The sequence below is a fragment of the Camelus bactrianus genome, chromosome 7, assembly GCF_048773025.1.
Source record: "Camelus bactrianus isolate YW-2024 breed Bactrian camel chromosome 7, ASM4877302v1, whole genome shotgun sequence".
Lineage (NCBI taxonomy): Eukaryota > Metazoa > Chordata > Mammalia > Artiodactyla > Camelidae > Camelus > Camelus bactrianus.
Window position 1 is genome coordinate 62,964,923 of NC_133545.1, and position 12,909 is coordinate 62,977,831.

At 31.6% G+C, this 12,909-nt stretch overlaps 1 protein-coding gene across 16 annotated transcripts in view; it reads right to left on the reverse strand.

Moving 5' to 3' along the window:
- Window positions 1–12,909, reverse strand: part of AKAP9 (A-kinase anchoring protein 9) — a 168,538-nt gene that overhangs the window by 34,739 nt on the left and 120,890 nt on the right. For 10 of the 16 annotated variants that reach the window (XM_045519934.2, XM_045519929.2, XM_045519937.2 and 7 more), the window contains 6 exons: window positions 7,291–7,453; window positions 6,264–6,476; window positions 5,097–5,135; window positions 3,462–3,694; window positions 2,404–2,523; window positions 643–819 (listed from right to left, as the gene is read on the reverse strand). In XM_045519934.2, coding sequence (XP_045375890.2) covers window positions 643–819; window positions 2,404–2,523; window positions 3,462–3,694; window positions 5,097–5,135; window positions 6,264–6,476; window positions 7,291–7,453 — 945 coding nt within the window. Of the gene's footprint in view, window positions 1–642; window positions 820–2,403; window positions 2,524–3,461; window positions 3,695–5,096; window positions 5,136–6,263; window positions 6,477–7,290; window positions 7,454–10,374; window positions 11,084–12,909 lie in introns of those variants that run through there. The other 6 variants (XM_010959466.3, XM_010959463.3, XM_010959457.3 and 3 more) reach the window with 2 other exon arrangements.

A 12,909-nucleotide genomic window follows, 5' to 3' on the forward strand; every position in this document is an offset into this window, starting at 1 on the left:
GACATTAAATCTTGACTATTCATTTTAATTGGAGAATTCTATTTCTTTTCATTCTACTTTTTTAATTGTAGCAATTCTATTTCTCCAATTAGAAGTGGATAATTTATATTAGTGAATAATTAAAAGTTACAGATATTCAGTCTTGAACGCATTTCATACAAATTCAAGCAGGAATGTTTGACAATCTTAAAATTCATTTCTCAGATAAAATGAAGGCTATCCCCGCATCTGCTCCCCTCTCACATTTCCTTATCCTTCTCTTATTCATTTTTGCCTTTTGTAGCATAACAGGAATAAATCTCATTACTTCTGAGTCTGGGGTAAAGCATCTGCCTAAAACTGTTGTCTATAGCTTTTCCACTTGGCTATTATTTTAGAATCACAGCCTTAGTGATGGATAAAAGGGTAATTAATTCTTCTGATTTAATTAATCTTCCTTTATCAGGACTCAGATATGCAAGCAACACTTGGAGGTAAGAATATACAGAAATGGCTATGCCAATGAGACATAAAGATGTATACTTTATGCAATAAGATCAACATAGTCAATAGCAATTTTTTATTTAAAAGAACTGATGTTCAAGTGTCTAAGTAATCTGCATTAAAACAGCTGATAAAATTAACACAAAGATAATGTCATACCTTTTGAAAAGTGTCTGTACTAACGAGTAAGGCTTGCTCCAGTTCCCTTACTCTGAACTCTAGTTTCTCAATTTCTTCATTTCGCTCCTGTATATCCCTCTGAAGCTGCTCTTTGGAGAGCAAAAGCTCACTGCACTTGTCCGTTTTTTCTTTCAGATGATTTGTTAACTGTTCAACCTAGAAATGTAATAAGCAAAAACTGTAATTTTGAAAAATGTCAGCAAGTTAACACCATATCTATCCTCATTTCAAAAAGGGTATTTTTTAAAAATTTTTGATATGAATAGCAACTACTGTTTCAAACCAAAGCAACATTTTCTGAGTTGATAAAACCAAGCAGCACTAGTAAAAGAGAAATAATACTGCTTTTACCAACCCTTTAACAAAATTTCTCTTAAGACTAAGATTTTCTCTAGCTAGGAGAAAACAATATTTAAAAAAATTTTTTTTGCATTCTTTTAAACTGAAAACAATACATTTTTGAATGTTGAATTATAAGCTCTAATGGCACAACCACATTAAAACCTAATAAAGACAGCAAGTTTGCAGAGTACTAACTTACCCTCATATATGAGATAAGATGAGTTAAAAAAATCTTTCATGGATAATACTTTTCTTTCCACAAATGATTATAATCGATACAAATAATAATATAATGGTTCTAAATACCACAGGGATGGGAGGGGATTAGGGAATTAATACAGTCACTTGGAACGCTTTTTCAGCCTACACATTCCACAAGTCCAGAACAGAGATGAGAATGCCTGGTGGTGAGAGGGAACTGTGCATCTTTAAAGTTTTCCTAAGTGATCTGACGTGCAGCACCATTCAAATGAATGGCTCTGTAATGGAAGTGCACAGGAAGGATCAATAAGACAGCTTATGAAATTAGTTCTAATCAAGTGAAGAGAGAAAGCTTACTTAAAAAAAATGTAATGGTAAGAAAAAAGAATTCTACCTTATTTCAGTGACACATTTTCAGGACATTATTTTAAAACGGCACTTATTTCTCAAAACATTAAAAGAAATGCAAGATTACCTATAATTACAGGTTCAGGGATGACAGCCACTGAGTAGAAATTTTAACAATAAAAGGTGGACTGAGATTGGGAGTAAGATCAAGGGAAAAGACCACAAAGCAGGCACAGCAAAATGGCATGATATACTGCTGTTACAGTTAGATTTTTTTGTTGTTGTTCCTGAGGAAATCAGAAGCTGGGGAATCAGATCTGGCAAGGTAAGGTAAGGAGGGACTGGATCACAATGTTTTGGGAGAAAATCAAATATATATATCCCTGTTAGTTTCTTAAAGTTTCATGAATCTTCAGGTCACAATTTTAAATTAAAAAAAAAAAAGTAAATGACAGTAAATTCTACAGCTTAAATATTCTTTTGCATTTCAACAAACACATGGCTATTTTTCAAAAGCTAAAGATATGTTAGGGGCAAAACCAGTAACTATAAACTCTGTGGGGACTGATAATTTTTCTACTGCTCTAGTAGGCAAGGCTGTTCTACATCAGATTCCTTCTATTCAATGAAAATGTAGGTAACATTTTACTGCAATGAGTTTATTGCTATTTTATACTTCTTTGGAATTTTTAGGGTTTCAAGATCCTTCTCATATTGAAGTAGTATTTAAGTTTCTCATTTTGAAGACATATACTATACAAAGAACTCAAGTTTCTTACAATATACATCTTATTTTACACACAATATACAAATATATTGTAAAGTAGACACTATCAGTAAAATTCTTACCTCTCTAGTTTGATGTTCACTGATAGGCTGGAATCGAGGTACGACCTTAAGTTGCTGTTCTAGTTTCTGTATTTCCTGCTGGAATACATCTCTCTCGTGTTCCCTATCAATGGCTTGTTCCTGAAGTTTAATAATAATAGTAACTGAAGGAACAGTATTCATTGAAGCTATTACTTCTCTTACTTCCCTTTAATTATAGGTACAGTTTTACTTGAAGACAAACAGTTGATGACCACAGAATATCCCAAACCAAAAAGATTTAAAAAGAAAATATTCGTTGTATGGTACATAGCCTTTGTACAATTCTTCAACAAAAATTTAAGCATTTAAATATTATTTGAAGCACAACATTTTAAAAAATTTAAGCAATGTTAAATACAGAATGATATAAAAAATACTCTCCTTAAAATGCAATTTTTGGAACAAAGAAGGAATTCCACTATTAATTTAGTCATTAAACAAAATAAGTAGAACAAACTGTTTAGCAAATCAATTTCTTTCATTTTCATCTAGGTCTTACACCTAAAATTGTAAGATGTGTAAGAATCTGATTCTCTGATCTGTGAAGGGAACATCAGGCTTAAATAAAACCCCAAAGAAGAAAGTTCAGGGAAATTAGGGATTTAACATCTTTTTGCAAGAGAGTAATGACAGCATGACAACTGTTCCAGTCCTTTGCTTCCAAGGGCACATTGCTACCTGTGTGTGTATCTTTTATGGGCGAGAGAGTGGTGGCGAATTAGTTCTTAGGATCCTCACCTGCTTTGGCTATCGATTAAGAAAAAGACTACAAGTTTCTTAACTATGATTCTGGAAAGGCTAACTGGTAGGGCTTATTCTTAATATGCCTGTACTACAGCTTTTAATTCTGAAAGCTGCAAAATAAAAATTACTCGAATTTTTAATTGAAATAATACTTTTCAATTAATTGGTAGGTGACACATATAGATGAAAATACTAGAATTTAAGAATCTCTTCATAATTTAAAATCCACAACCTAGAATAGTAGCAAGTAGCATAACACTGAGAAAATTAATATTCAAGTAGGGAATACTTACATCTAAAAATTTTCTCATTTTTTCCAATTGCTTTTCCAATGCTTGATTTTGCTGTCTTAAATCCATCAGTTCAGCATTTTTCTCTTGTTCCAGCTCTATAAACCTACTGACTTGTTCCTCGACATCTATTTCTAGAGCTTTCACTTGTTTTTGAAGGTCATCACGTACTTTTTCCGCTTGACATTGTACTTCTAGTTTTTCCTTCATTAGTTTTTCTGTCTCCTGTAGTAATTCTGTTTATAAATGCAAAAATATACCAAGTCAGGTCACAATTAATGATGTTACGATAGTGAAAGCATCCATAACTTTCAAATTTTACCTTCATGAAATAAAGGAGCTGAGTTTTATTTCAAACACATGTAAAAAGTCCTATGAAAATATAAAAATAACATATTCCTATGTAAGTAAGGCAAGCTATCAACAGTATTGATTAATAAAATTATACAGAACTGACAAAAAGATGTCCTGTCACTAAAAATAGTATTTTTGTGAAAAGAGCATAGCAAATGACTCCCTTTCACTGCAAGGAAAAGAGCAAAGTCTAATTAGATTCAAGCATAAAAATAACTCACTCCAGGCGAAAATCAATTCATTCCAAACCCATGAAGTCATACAAAATACACACCCAGATCAAATACTGTAAATCTTTAACAAAAGCGAGTAAGAGTTACAGAAAAGAAATAACTACAATCAGAATTTCCTATTAGTCTTACTCCTTATTAGATCTATATTCCTGAGGTAATCTTACATGCTCACATGTATGTGTATCAGGGGAAAACTGATTAGTGTGAGGGGTAGTGTGGTGTAGTGTTTAAGAGCAAAGACTGTGGGTTTACAACCTGGCTCTGCCGCTTATCTCTGTGACATTTAACATGATGTCCTTCAATTTCCTTATAGGTAAGCTGGGGATAGTAACAGTACTGATCTCTAAGAGTCATTGTGGGATAAAAACAGTTAATATATGTGAAGAACAACAGTGCCCTAGAGTATGGTAAGCACTATGTATGTGTTAGCTATCATTATTAATATTAATCATAATGTATATATAGCAAAGTGAAACAAATCTCTAATGAAGACAATGGAAGGAATATAATTCTAGAGTCTTCATACTAACTAGTTTGTCAACACTGTGCTCAGGACTAGGAATCTACAGAAAATAGCTTTCCTTTTAAAACAGTACAAATTTAGATGTTAATATAAAAGTAAATCAGCCAGAAAGTCTCTTTACTAAATTTCACTGATCCTATTGACACCATCATCTTATATACTTCCTGATTTAGAAACAGCATGTTGAAAAGTCATAGGCTACAAGAGTTTAATATATTTGTTAAAGAAAAAATTGTTTTAATAAACCAATCTTTTCTTTAAAAAAAAAACAGAATGGTCTTAAGCTCTGTGGAAAAATAGATATAATAAGATGATGGCAACCATGAATTTCAATTGTTAATTCCAAATATAAATATGTATTTTTATTACAAGAAAAGTTTTTTTGTTGTTAAAGAGGAAAACTGTAAGTATGAAACACAACAGCAAAATTAGAGATATGTTAGTTGGTAGAAAAATCCAAGGGTCATCCAATTTTTGGATTTGTGAGATTGTCACCCAAACAATGGTCATGCAATTGTATAAACACACCTGCTTCAGGTGCTGCATCGACTGCAGCATCTACTAGCCCTATTAGAGAAAAACACACACACACATACACAGAACAAAAATATAATAATTTACATGTCTTCTATTTCCTAAAACAGAATAATACACACAAACACACACAAAAAAACAGAAGTAAAAGTTGAAACCACTGATTATTATCATTGGTAACATTTTTGTTTTCTGGGGGGAGGTAATTAGGTTTATTTATTTGTTTATTTTTATATCTTATTTTATTGTTATTATTATTTTTTAATGGAGGTACTGGGGATTGAACTCAGGACTCTGTGCATGCTAAGCACACACTCTACCACTGAGCTACACCCTCCCACCCCACTGGTAACATTTTGAGACCTAGCAGTTTCTTGATTATTTTACATAAGTATACATTCCAAATTAAAAATTCCAACCCTAAATCTGTGTTAAACAAATGTGAGCAATCAGAAAAACTTCACCATAATGCAAAAATGTATGTGGTCTCTCTAAATTGTGAAAATTCAATTAGTGAAACTACACATTTATAATTCCTACTTCATGTGTAATACAAAAGTGACAAGATGTGATGAAAAGGATTTAAAGTTCCAGTGTTACAAAGTCTTAACCTTTATTTATTTATATTTATTTACCAGTAAACAAACTTTAAGATGTTAACTTAACTTCTCATTTAAGAAAAGATGAGTTTATTTGTAAATTTATTTATTCTTTGAACTCCTGCTTATTTTAAACTAGATGTCAGCCACTGACCTTTTCAACCTATTGTACTGCAGGTTGAAATCCACCCCAACTGCTCACAACAAGTGCCAGATCAGTGCTCTTAGTTAATCCAAGTATACATTTTTGCTGCTTTTCTGCAATTAAGAGAACTAAATCTCACACAGTTTACAAAATATTCTGCCTCATTATATGTAGCTTTCTCTTTCAGTAGAGATTTGAGAGTGAAGAATTATCTTTTCCTGTTAAAATCAGCCAAAGGAAAAAGAAAAACAAATCTGATTCCACAGAGTTGGCTTATAAGACATTTACCAGTAAGGGGAATTTTCTTATAATTTTTCAAGCCCTATATAAAATACATAAATAACGGCACTGAAAGGGGAAAAAAGCCATCTTAAACTTTTAAGGAATGCTTCATATAAAATCTAAAAAAATACATACGCTGTTCAACTGGGCCTGCCTCTGCTATCATAGCCTCCTTCTGCCTGGACAGTAATTCTCTTTCTTCTTGGATCTGCTGTTGCTCTGCTTCCAATTCTTGTAACCTATTACCTGCACATAACAACTCCTGCTCAAGACGATCTATTATGTCAGTTTTTTCCTGAATTTGCCTTTCAAAAAGCATTTTTTCATCTGCATAGCCATCAATGACACCTATAAAATAAAATTAACAAGGAATGCAATTATTACTTATTTCAAATTTTACCATTATGTTTTACATAAACAATAAAAGGTATACTGCTAGCAAACTTTAAATCATTCCAACCTATCCAACATCTTGAATGAATTTGCTGCTGATGATAGGAGCAAGTATGGTATGTTCAACAGTCTTTTTTTTTGTTAACCACTCTGCCTAAAAATGAAATTTCTCTTAACTTTCTAATAATAACTGTTGTGCTAATAAATAACATTATGTAGGTGTAATTCACTTTATTAAACAGATATAAACAGAAAGGTTCCTGGAAAGCTTAATATAAATCAGATGCTTGTGAACTGAATCACATTTTACTAGAGAAAGCTGTTATTTTAAGTGATTGTAGAAGGCCAAGACTCACAACAGCATGGTGGAATATAAACCATGGGGCTTTAGAGGCTTAAAGCCTGGAATCACCATTTAATGGTGACTTTGAACAATTTATGAACATCTCTTTGCTCTAGTTTCTTCATCTTTAAATTATTCTAAGAGTTGTCTTAGGATAGAGGGATTATGGTAACAATTCACTTTATTCATTTCTGCATTTCCTAAAATTTTATATATTTTCTATAATTCTATTAAAGAATTTTTTATAATTAGAAATATACATATAGTTTTGAAAATTGCTTGGAGGAATTTTAAAGACCAATTACAACTTTTCAATGATCACTCAAAATTAAGAGGAGACTGGTGGTTTCAAACAGAGCTTGCATCAAAATCTAATTTAAGACTTGAAATTTCTCCACCCTCAGTTGCCAATGGCAAGGTGCTCACCCTCAGCCTTACTGAGCTCCACGGCCAGCTGTTCTCTGGCCTTGGACTCCTCATGAAGGCGCTCCCGCAGTTCTTCTTGGCACTTAAGAGACTCTGCCGCTTCTTGTTTCTGTCTAAATGACTCACGCATCAGCTCTGTCTGTGTAACTTTTGCATGTTCCAGCTAAACAAAGAGGGAAAGTACACATGAAGACAAAGTTATTAAAGCTTAAAAAATAGGATTTTAAATGAAAGTATACTGTTGAACTGTTGTCATTTAATATTTCTAGTGCATGTTAATATCAGTAGATAGGGTAAGTCAGTAGATAAGTAGATTAGCTGTGTATCACTTTCTGTAAGAGATGTACTTTAGTTGTACTGAACACAAAAAGTTGCTTCTTTGGAAAACAACCACTTTACATCACTAGATCTACATTCTATCATACTAAGAGAGATATAAAGTTAATAGTACATGGGTTCTTTTTAATTTGCTAAAGAATTTTATATAATTGTGTGTTCTATGATAAACGTTATTTCTTTTATATTTCACATTTATTGACTGCAACTCCTGCTGCACATTGTAGGGAACTAATAATATATGAGTAATACAATGACACCAGTAAACAAAATAGTGGCACAACAAAATTATAACCCATGTTTTAACTAAAAGCTTTATATTTCTGTCCATTTGTGAAACATCTACAAGACTTTAAGTGAATATTCAGTTTATTTTCAACTTTAGAATATAAAGGCATTACCCATAAACACAACCTCCTTAAAATGCTGTCATTGGCACATACTGACTACATTCTTAAATAATTTTTAGGATAACAGTCAAGTACAGACACAAGGCCAAAGCTCTCAAAATGCAGTGATCACTGTTATCAGCTGCATGAAATTATATAAAAGCACTATCTCTGCTTTAGTTTTCTGGGCTTCTTACTGTTAGCACTTGCTTTATCTGTTTTTATTGAAATAACTACATGGGGAAAAAACTGAACTCAAATGTTTCTAGTACTCAGTATTTACACGATCAACTTTTTTTTTTAAAAAAAAGGCAATGACTGCATACATTAATAACAGGCTCACACAATTTAAGAACTTGTAAATTTATATATGAAGTACCTAGTATGTTAGAAAGATATTATTACCATGTTTTAAGTTTAAAATATGAATCAAATGTGGTGGTTTCTAATTTACAGTCAGATACCAATAATGTATTATAAAATTATGATAATATTTAAGAATATTTTATTATTAGAGACTTCTGCTCTGCTCTTCACATCTGAGTAGTATTTACCATAGCAAACAGATTTTAGAGTTACTAAGTAAAATTTTTTTTTTAGGGTAACCCTAAATCAATATCCAAAATATCTAGTGTGCAATTATTCTTCTTTTAATAGAATGTTTTAAATATCCTTCACAACTTATTACTTGTAAATAATATGAATACACATTTAAGACTCACAATGGAAAATTAAACAAACATTTTAATTACAAAATTTTTCCTAAAATATCTGTAATAATATATTGTTACCTCAACAAAGATAAAACTTTATATATATATTTACTTTTGATTGGCAAAAGAGTATTTTCCTTTAAATGTAGATAATATATACATTAATTTTTATTTTAAAAAAAAGACCATAAAGTATGAACTAATTTTTACACAACCATGCTACTGAACTTCAAGTCACAATCTATATTTTAAAAATATATCAACTGCCAATCATATGTACATATGTAATTATTTTCTGTACTTTATAAAATGATTGCCTGATAAATATATGAAATCTTTAAAAGAGTTCAAAGCTCTAACTAGGACATGAAATTTTTTTCCTTTTTCAAATTTACTGTATAAATACAACAATGCACTAAACAATAAAATACTTGCTTTAGGTAAGAAAATTAAGTAAGTCTCCTTCTACATTCTATTTCTTGACAAGAGCTAAACCTGCCATGGTTAAATATTACCATAAAACCACAAGAAATAACTCCAATTTTTCAAAGCAAAATGAGAAAACTGGGACTCAAATACAGCAAGTCTAGAAAAACAATTTCATTTATTATAGTAGATGGCACCCATACTTTACTATTTATCTAAATACTTAGTAATTAAGAAAATCTCTTCTATCCAATTAAGTTATGATTTATTCCTAATATCTCATAATATCTATACCTATTCCTAATAACATAAAATATATAAAAATATCATATTCAATATTTTCAAATTTAAGAAAACTTATCATTACTTTAAAAGTATGTATAAAGTATTAGTAAATATTCTGTCACTTTAAAAGTTTTAGAGGAGGTAACAAAAAACTATTTTGAAGACCATCTGTCTTGTTAAATATTAGCTAGTATATTATAGTTAAAGCCATGAAAATCATAAAAAGTGCTGAGTAAATTGTAGTTATACTGAAACTTGTAGTGAATCATTCACAACATACTTAGGTATCAAATGAACCTGAAAAACTGTGTTAAATATCCTTCCTTAACAATGTTTATAACATACATTTTACATAAAAAGCAGAAAAAGGTATTTTCTTACAGGATTAGTAAGTATATTAAACGTAAGTTCCTTAGGGAGTTAGCAAAAAACAAACAAACTCCCCTGAAATTAGAATCCAGGTTTCCTTTTTCTGGAACTACAGCCAATATACCATATGATTATAAACATTTCCTAATTGGCTCAATGACAATTCACTTAGCTGTTTTAGGTATGGCAATGCCTATTTCCTCAAGAATAATCATTACATTTTTACTCAAGATTGACATCATGAACATTTAGAAGCAAGATTCTTAAGGGCAAGCAGGACTTTTAAAAACAGCTTGCCTGGTATGAGAGAACTGAAATATGATCCTATTCTGCTTTCTGGAATTAAAAGCGTAGCCAAGTCGGGGCTCGTAGACAAAATTTAGCCCTTAAATACGTTCATCATTACAGGATGAGTAGTAACACACCAAACAACAAGAAAGCAATGTTTTATCCCATTTATCCTTACCAAAGACATTTAAAGTTCATTTCTCATTATACTTTTTAAACTAAGTGTATAAAACTGGAGGCATAAAACTATTTAAAAAAAGCCAAATTTTTATACTTACTGAATAAGGAGGGGTAGGCAGTGAAATTTTAGAAATAAGCTTTAATATGTGCCCATTTCTTTTATGAATAAAATGAAAAATAGTAGTATTAATAATTACTGAGTTATTTTCATCCAAATGTTCACAAAGAGGAAAAGGATGTGGTAAAGGCACACGAGATTCAACCTCATAAATGTCTTCATCTTCTTCTTCCAACCACGAGCCACTAAGTTTGACAGTTGCCAAATAGGTCTTGTAAGAATCCATTCTAGAAGATATAGCTGCCAATTTTCCTCATTTGCTTTACCAGTTTTCCACTACATTAAAAAGTTTTGTTTAGTTTATCAAGATATACCATAGCAGTATGAAAATGGCTTCTTATCACTATCAAATAAACATTATAAAAATTATTTCATATGATAAACAAAAGAAAAAAAACACAAATCTAAAAAAACCCTAGATCTTCATTGATCTTCATCAAAAAAAAACCAAAAAACAGAACAAAACAAAAAACAAAACCATAAGCAAGCAAACACAGTGTAAATTAGAATTGCTAAATCACTGAAGAATGGAAGAATAAAAATATAAACATCTAACTAGCTGAGCAATAAAACTGCTTTCCGTATTAAATATGCCTGTGGAAATAAAACCCTTCCAAGAAGAACCTGGCAGGGAAGGTCAAGTTTTAAATCTCCATAGTAGCAGTCTTAAGAAATGTAGTTGCAACATTCCCTTGTTCTTGCTGCTTCACTCAATTCAAAAATAAAAGCTCTTCTGAACTGAGCTATTCAAATAACCTCTCACGCTGAGTCAAAGGATTCTAGTCAGTGTCCCCTGAGGAAAAGGTCAGAACAGAGGGTGTGGTTTAATGTCTTTACCTATAGGTACACTGACAGGTGGAATGTGAATTAATACGCCCACAAAAAAGCCTGACTAACAGGATCCAAGTTCCACGTCAGAGCTTTGAAAAGGATATTCAGGTAAGTTTACAATGCTTCTAAGATAAGCTAGTGTTTTTCCATCCAATTAAAAAGTGTTTTTAATTTAAAAATTTGAAATTAAGTAGGTCTGAGTCCATATTATCAATCAGTTCTTCAATTATATCAAATAATCATAATTACTTCTGGAAAACAAAGTATTTCCTTTTGAAATTTCCTTAGAAATAATACTCATTCTTTTAAGCAGTCACTGGAACTAACTATAGATAGCTCAGTTAAACCTATTTCCACACTGAACTGTTTACAGAGTAAACGTTAAGCAAAAAAATCCCTTCTTTTTATTTAAAAGCTGCATTGTATGTAATTGTTGATAATTATACCACTTAAGGTATCCTATGCACTCTGACTAAAACTTAAAAGCACAAGCCTCCTGGTAGCTCCAGAACTATCAGCAATAGTAAATAATCCAGTTAACTCAGAATTTAAAAAGAAGAACAGCATACTTTTTAATATTAAAAGATCCTCAACAGTGAAAGTTGTTTTAAATAAATGAAAAAGCTTTCACTGTGGTGTCTTTTCTCTAACCAGTAACTAAATATCCTCAGTTCACAAAACCTTTATCTACAATGGAAAAACCCATACTAAAGCAAGCAGGTAATATCAACAAAAATCCATTTTATAGCCACTTTCACTACACAAAATTTTTTAGAGGAGCCAGTACTCAAACTCTTCATAGTCAGTAAACAATTAGGGCAGAGAAAATGAGATTTTCTACAGAAAGCCCAGAATCTACAGGGATACGGTTTGGGGTAGGGGAGGGGCAGCTGCCTCTTCCAATTCTGGAGTAGCCAATGACAAATTTCTGTTTATTATGGCTTCTTTTGTGAGGTCTCCAGTTAAGTTGTAAAGACATCTCAACATCTGTATAAGATGAAGGTCTAACCTCACCACTGGTGCAGTTAAATCTCACTTTACTGGGGCTTCATCAGATACCAAATCATCAATATGCTAGAGGCTCAGCTTTATGAACTGGTGTGACCCATGCTTAGCATATCAAATACCTCTCAAAATATGCTTTCTCAGCTCCCTCTGCAAATTACAGTTCTGATTATCGGGTGTCCAGTTTCTCTTATTTGAAGCAAAAACAAGACCTGAAAGTAAAACATATCCCTTTATAAATAGAAACATTTAGGTCAAGGTAGGAACTAACTACACAGAAAAGAAAGAGAAACCTAAGTGGGAACAAACTCAAAAAAGCAGCAGACTAAGGTGATTTCAGAATGGGGCAAACAGCCCTCGTAATAATAGTATATTAACTGATGGCATATTACATTAATTCATGTTCAGAAAAGTAACTCTGAATTAAAACAATTCAAATTATAGTCTATTTCCCCCCATTTTAGAAAGCATGTAAAACCAGAATTTATCTATGTAAAACAAAAATCTGTAAGTAAGGGGTCCCTTTATAACTAGGAATATAGATTCAAGGTTAAGAAACTAACCACAAAGAAAACACAGTAAAATTAGGAGGGGAAAAAGACTCAAGACAGCAGTAAAGATAACTCAGGATGGGGCAAATAATGCTTCCCAAAACAGTTTATTAACTGGTGGCATATTA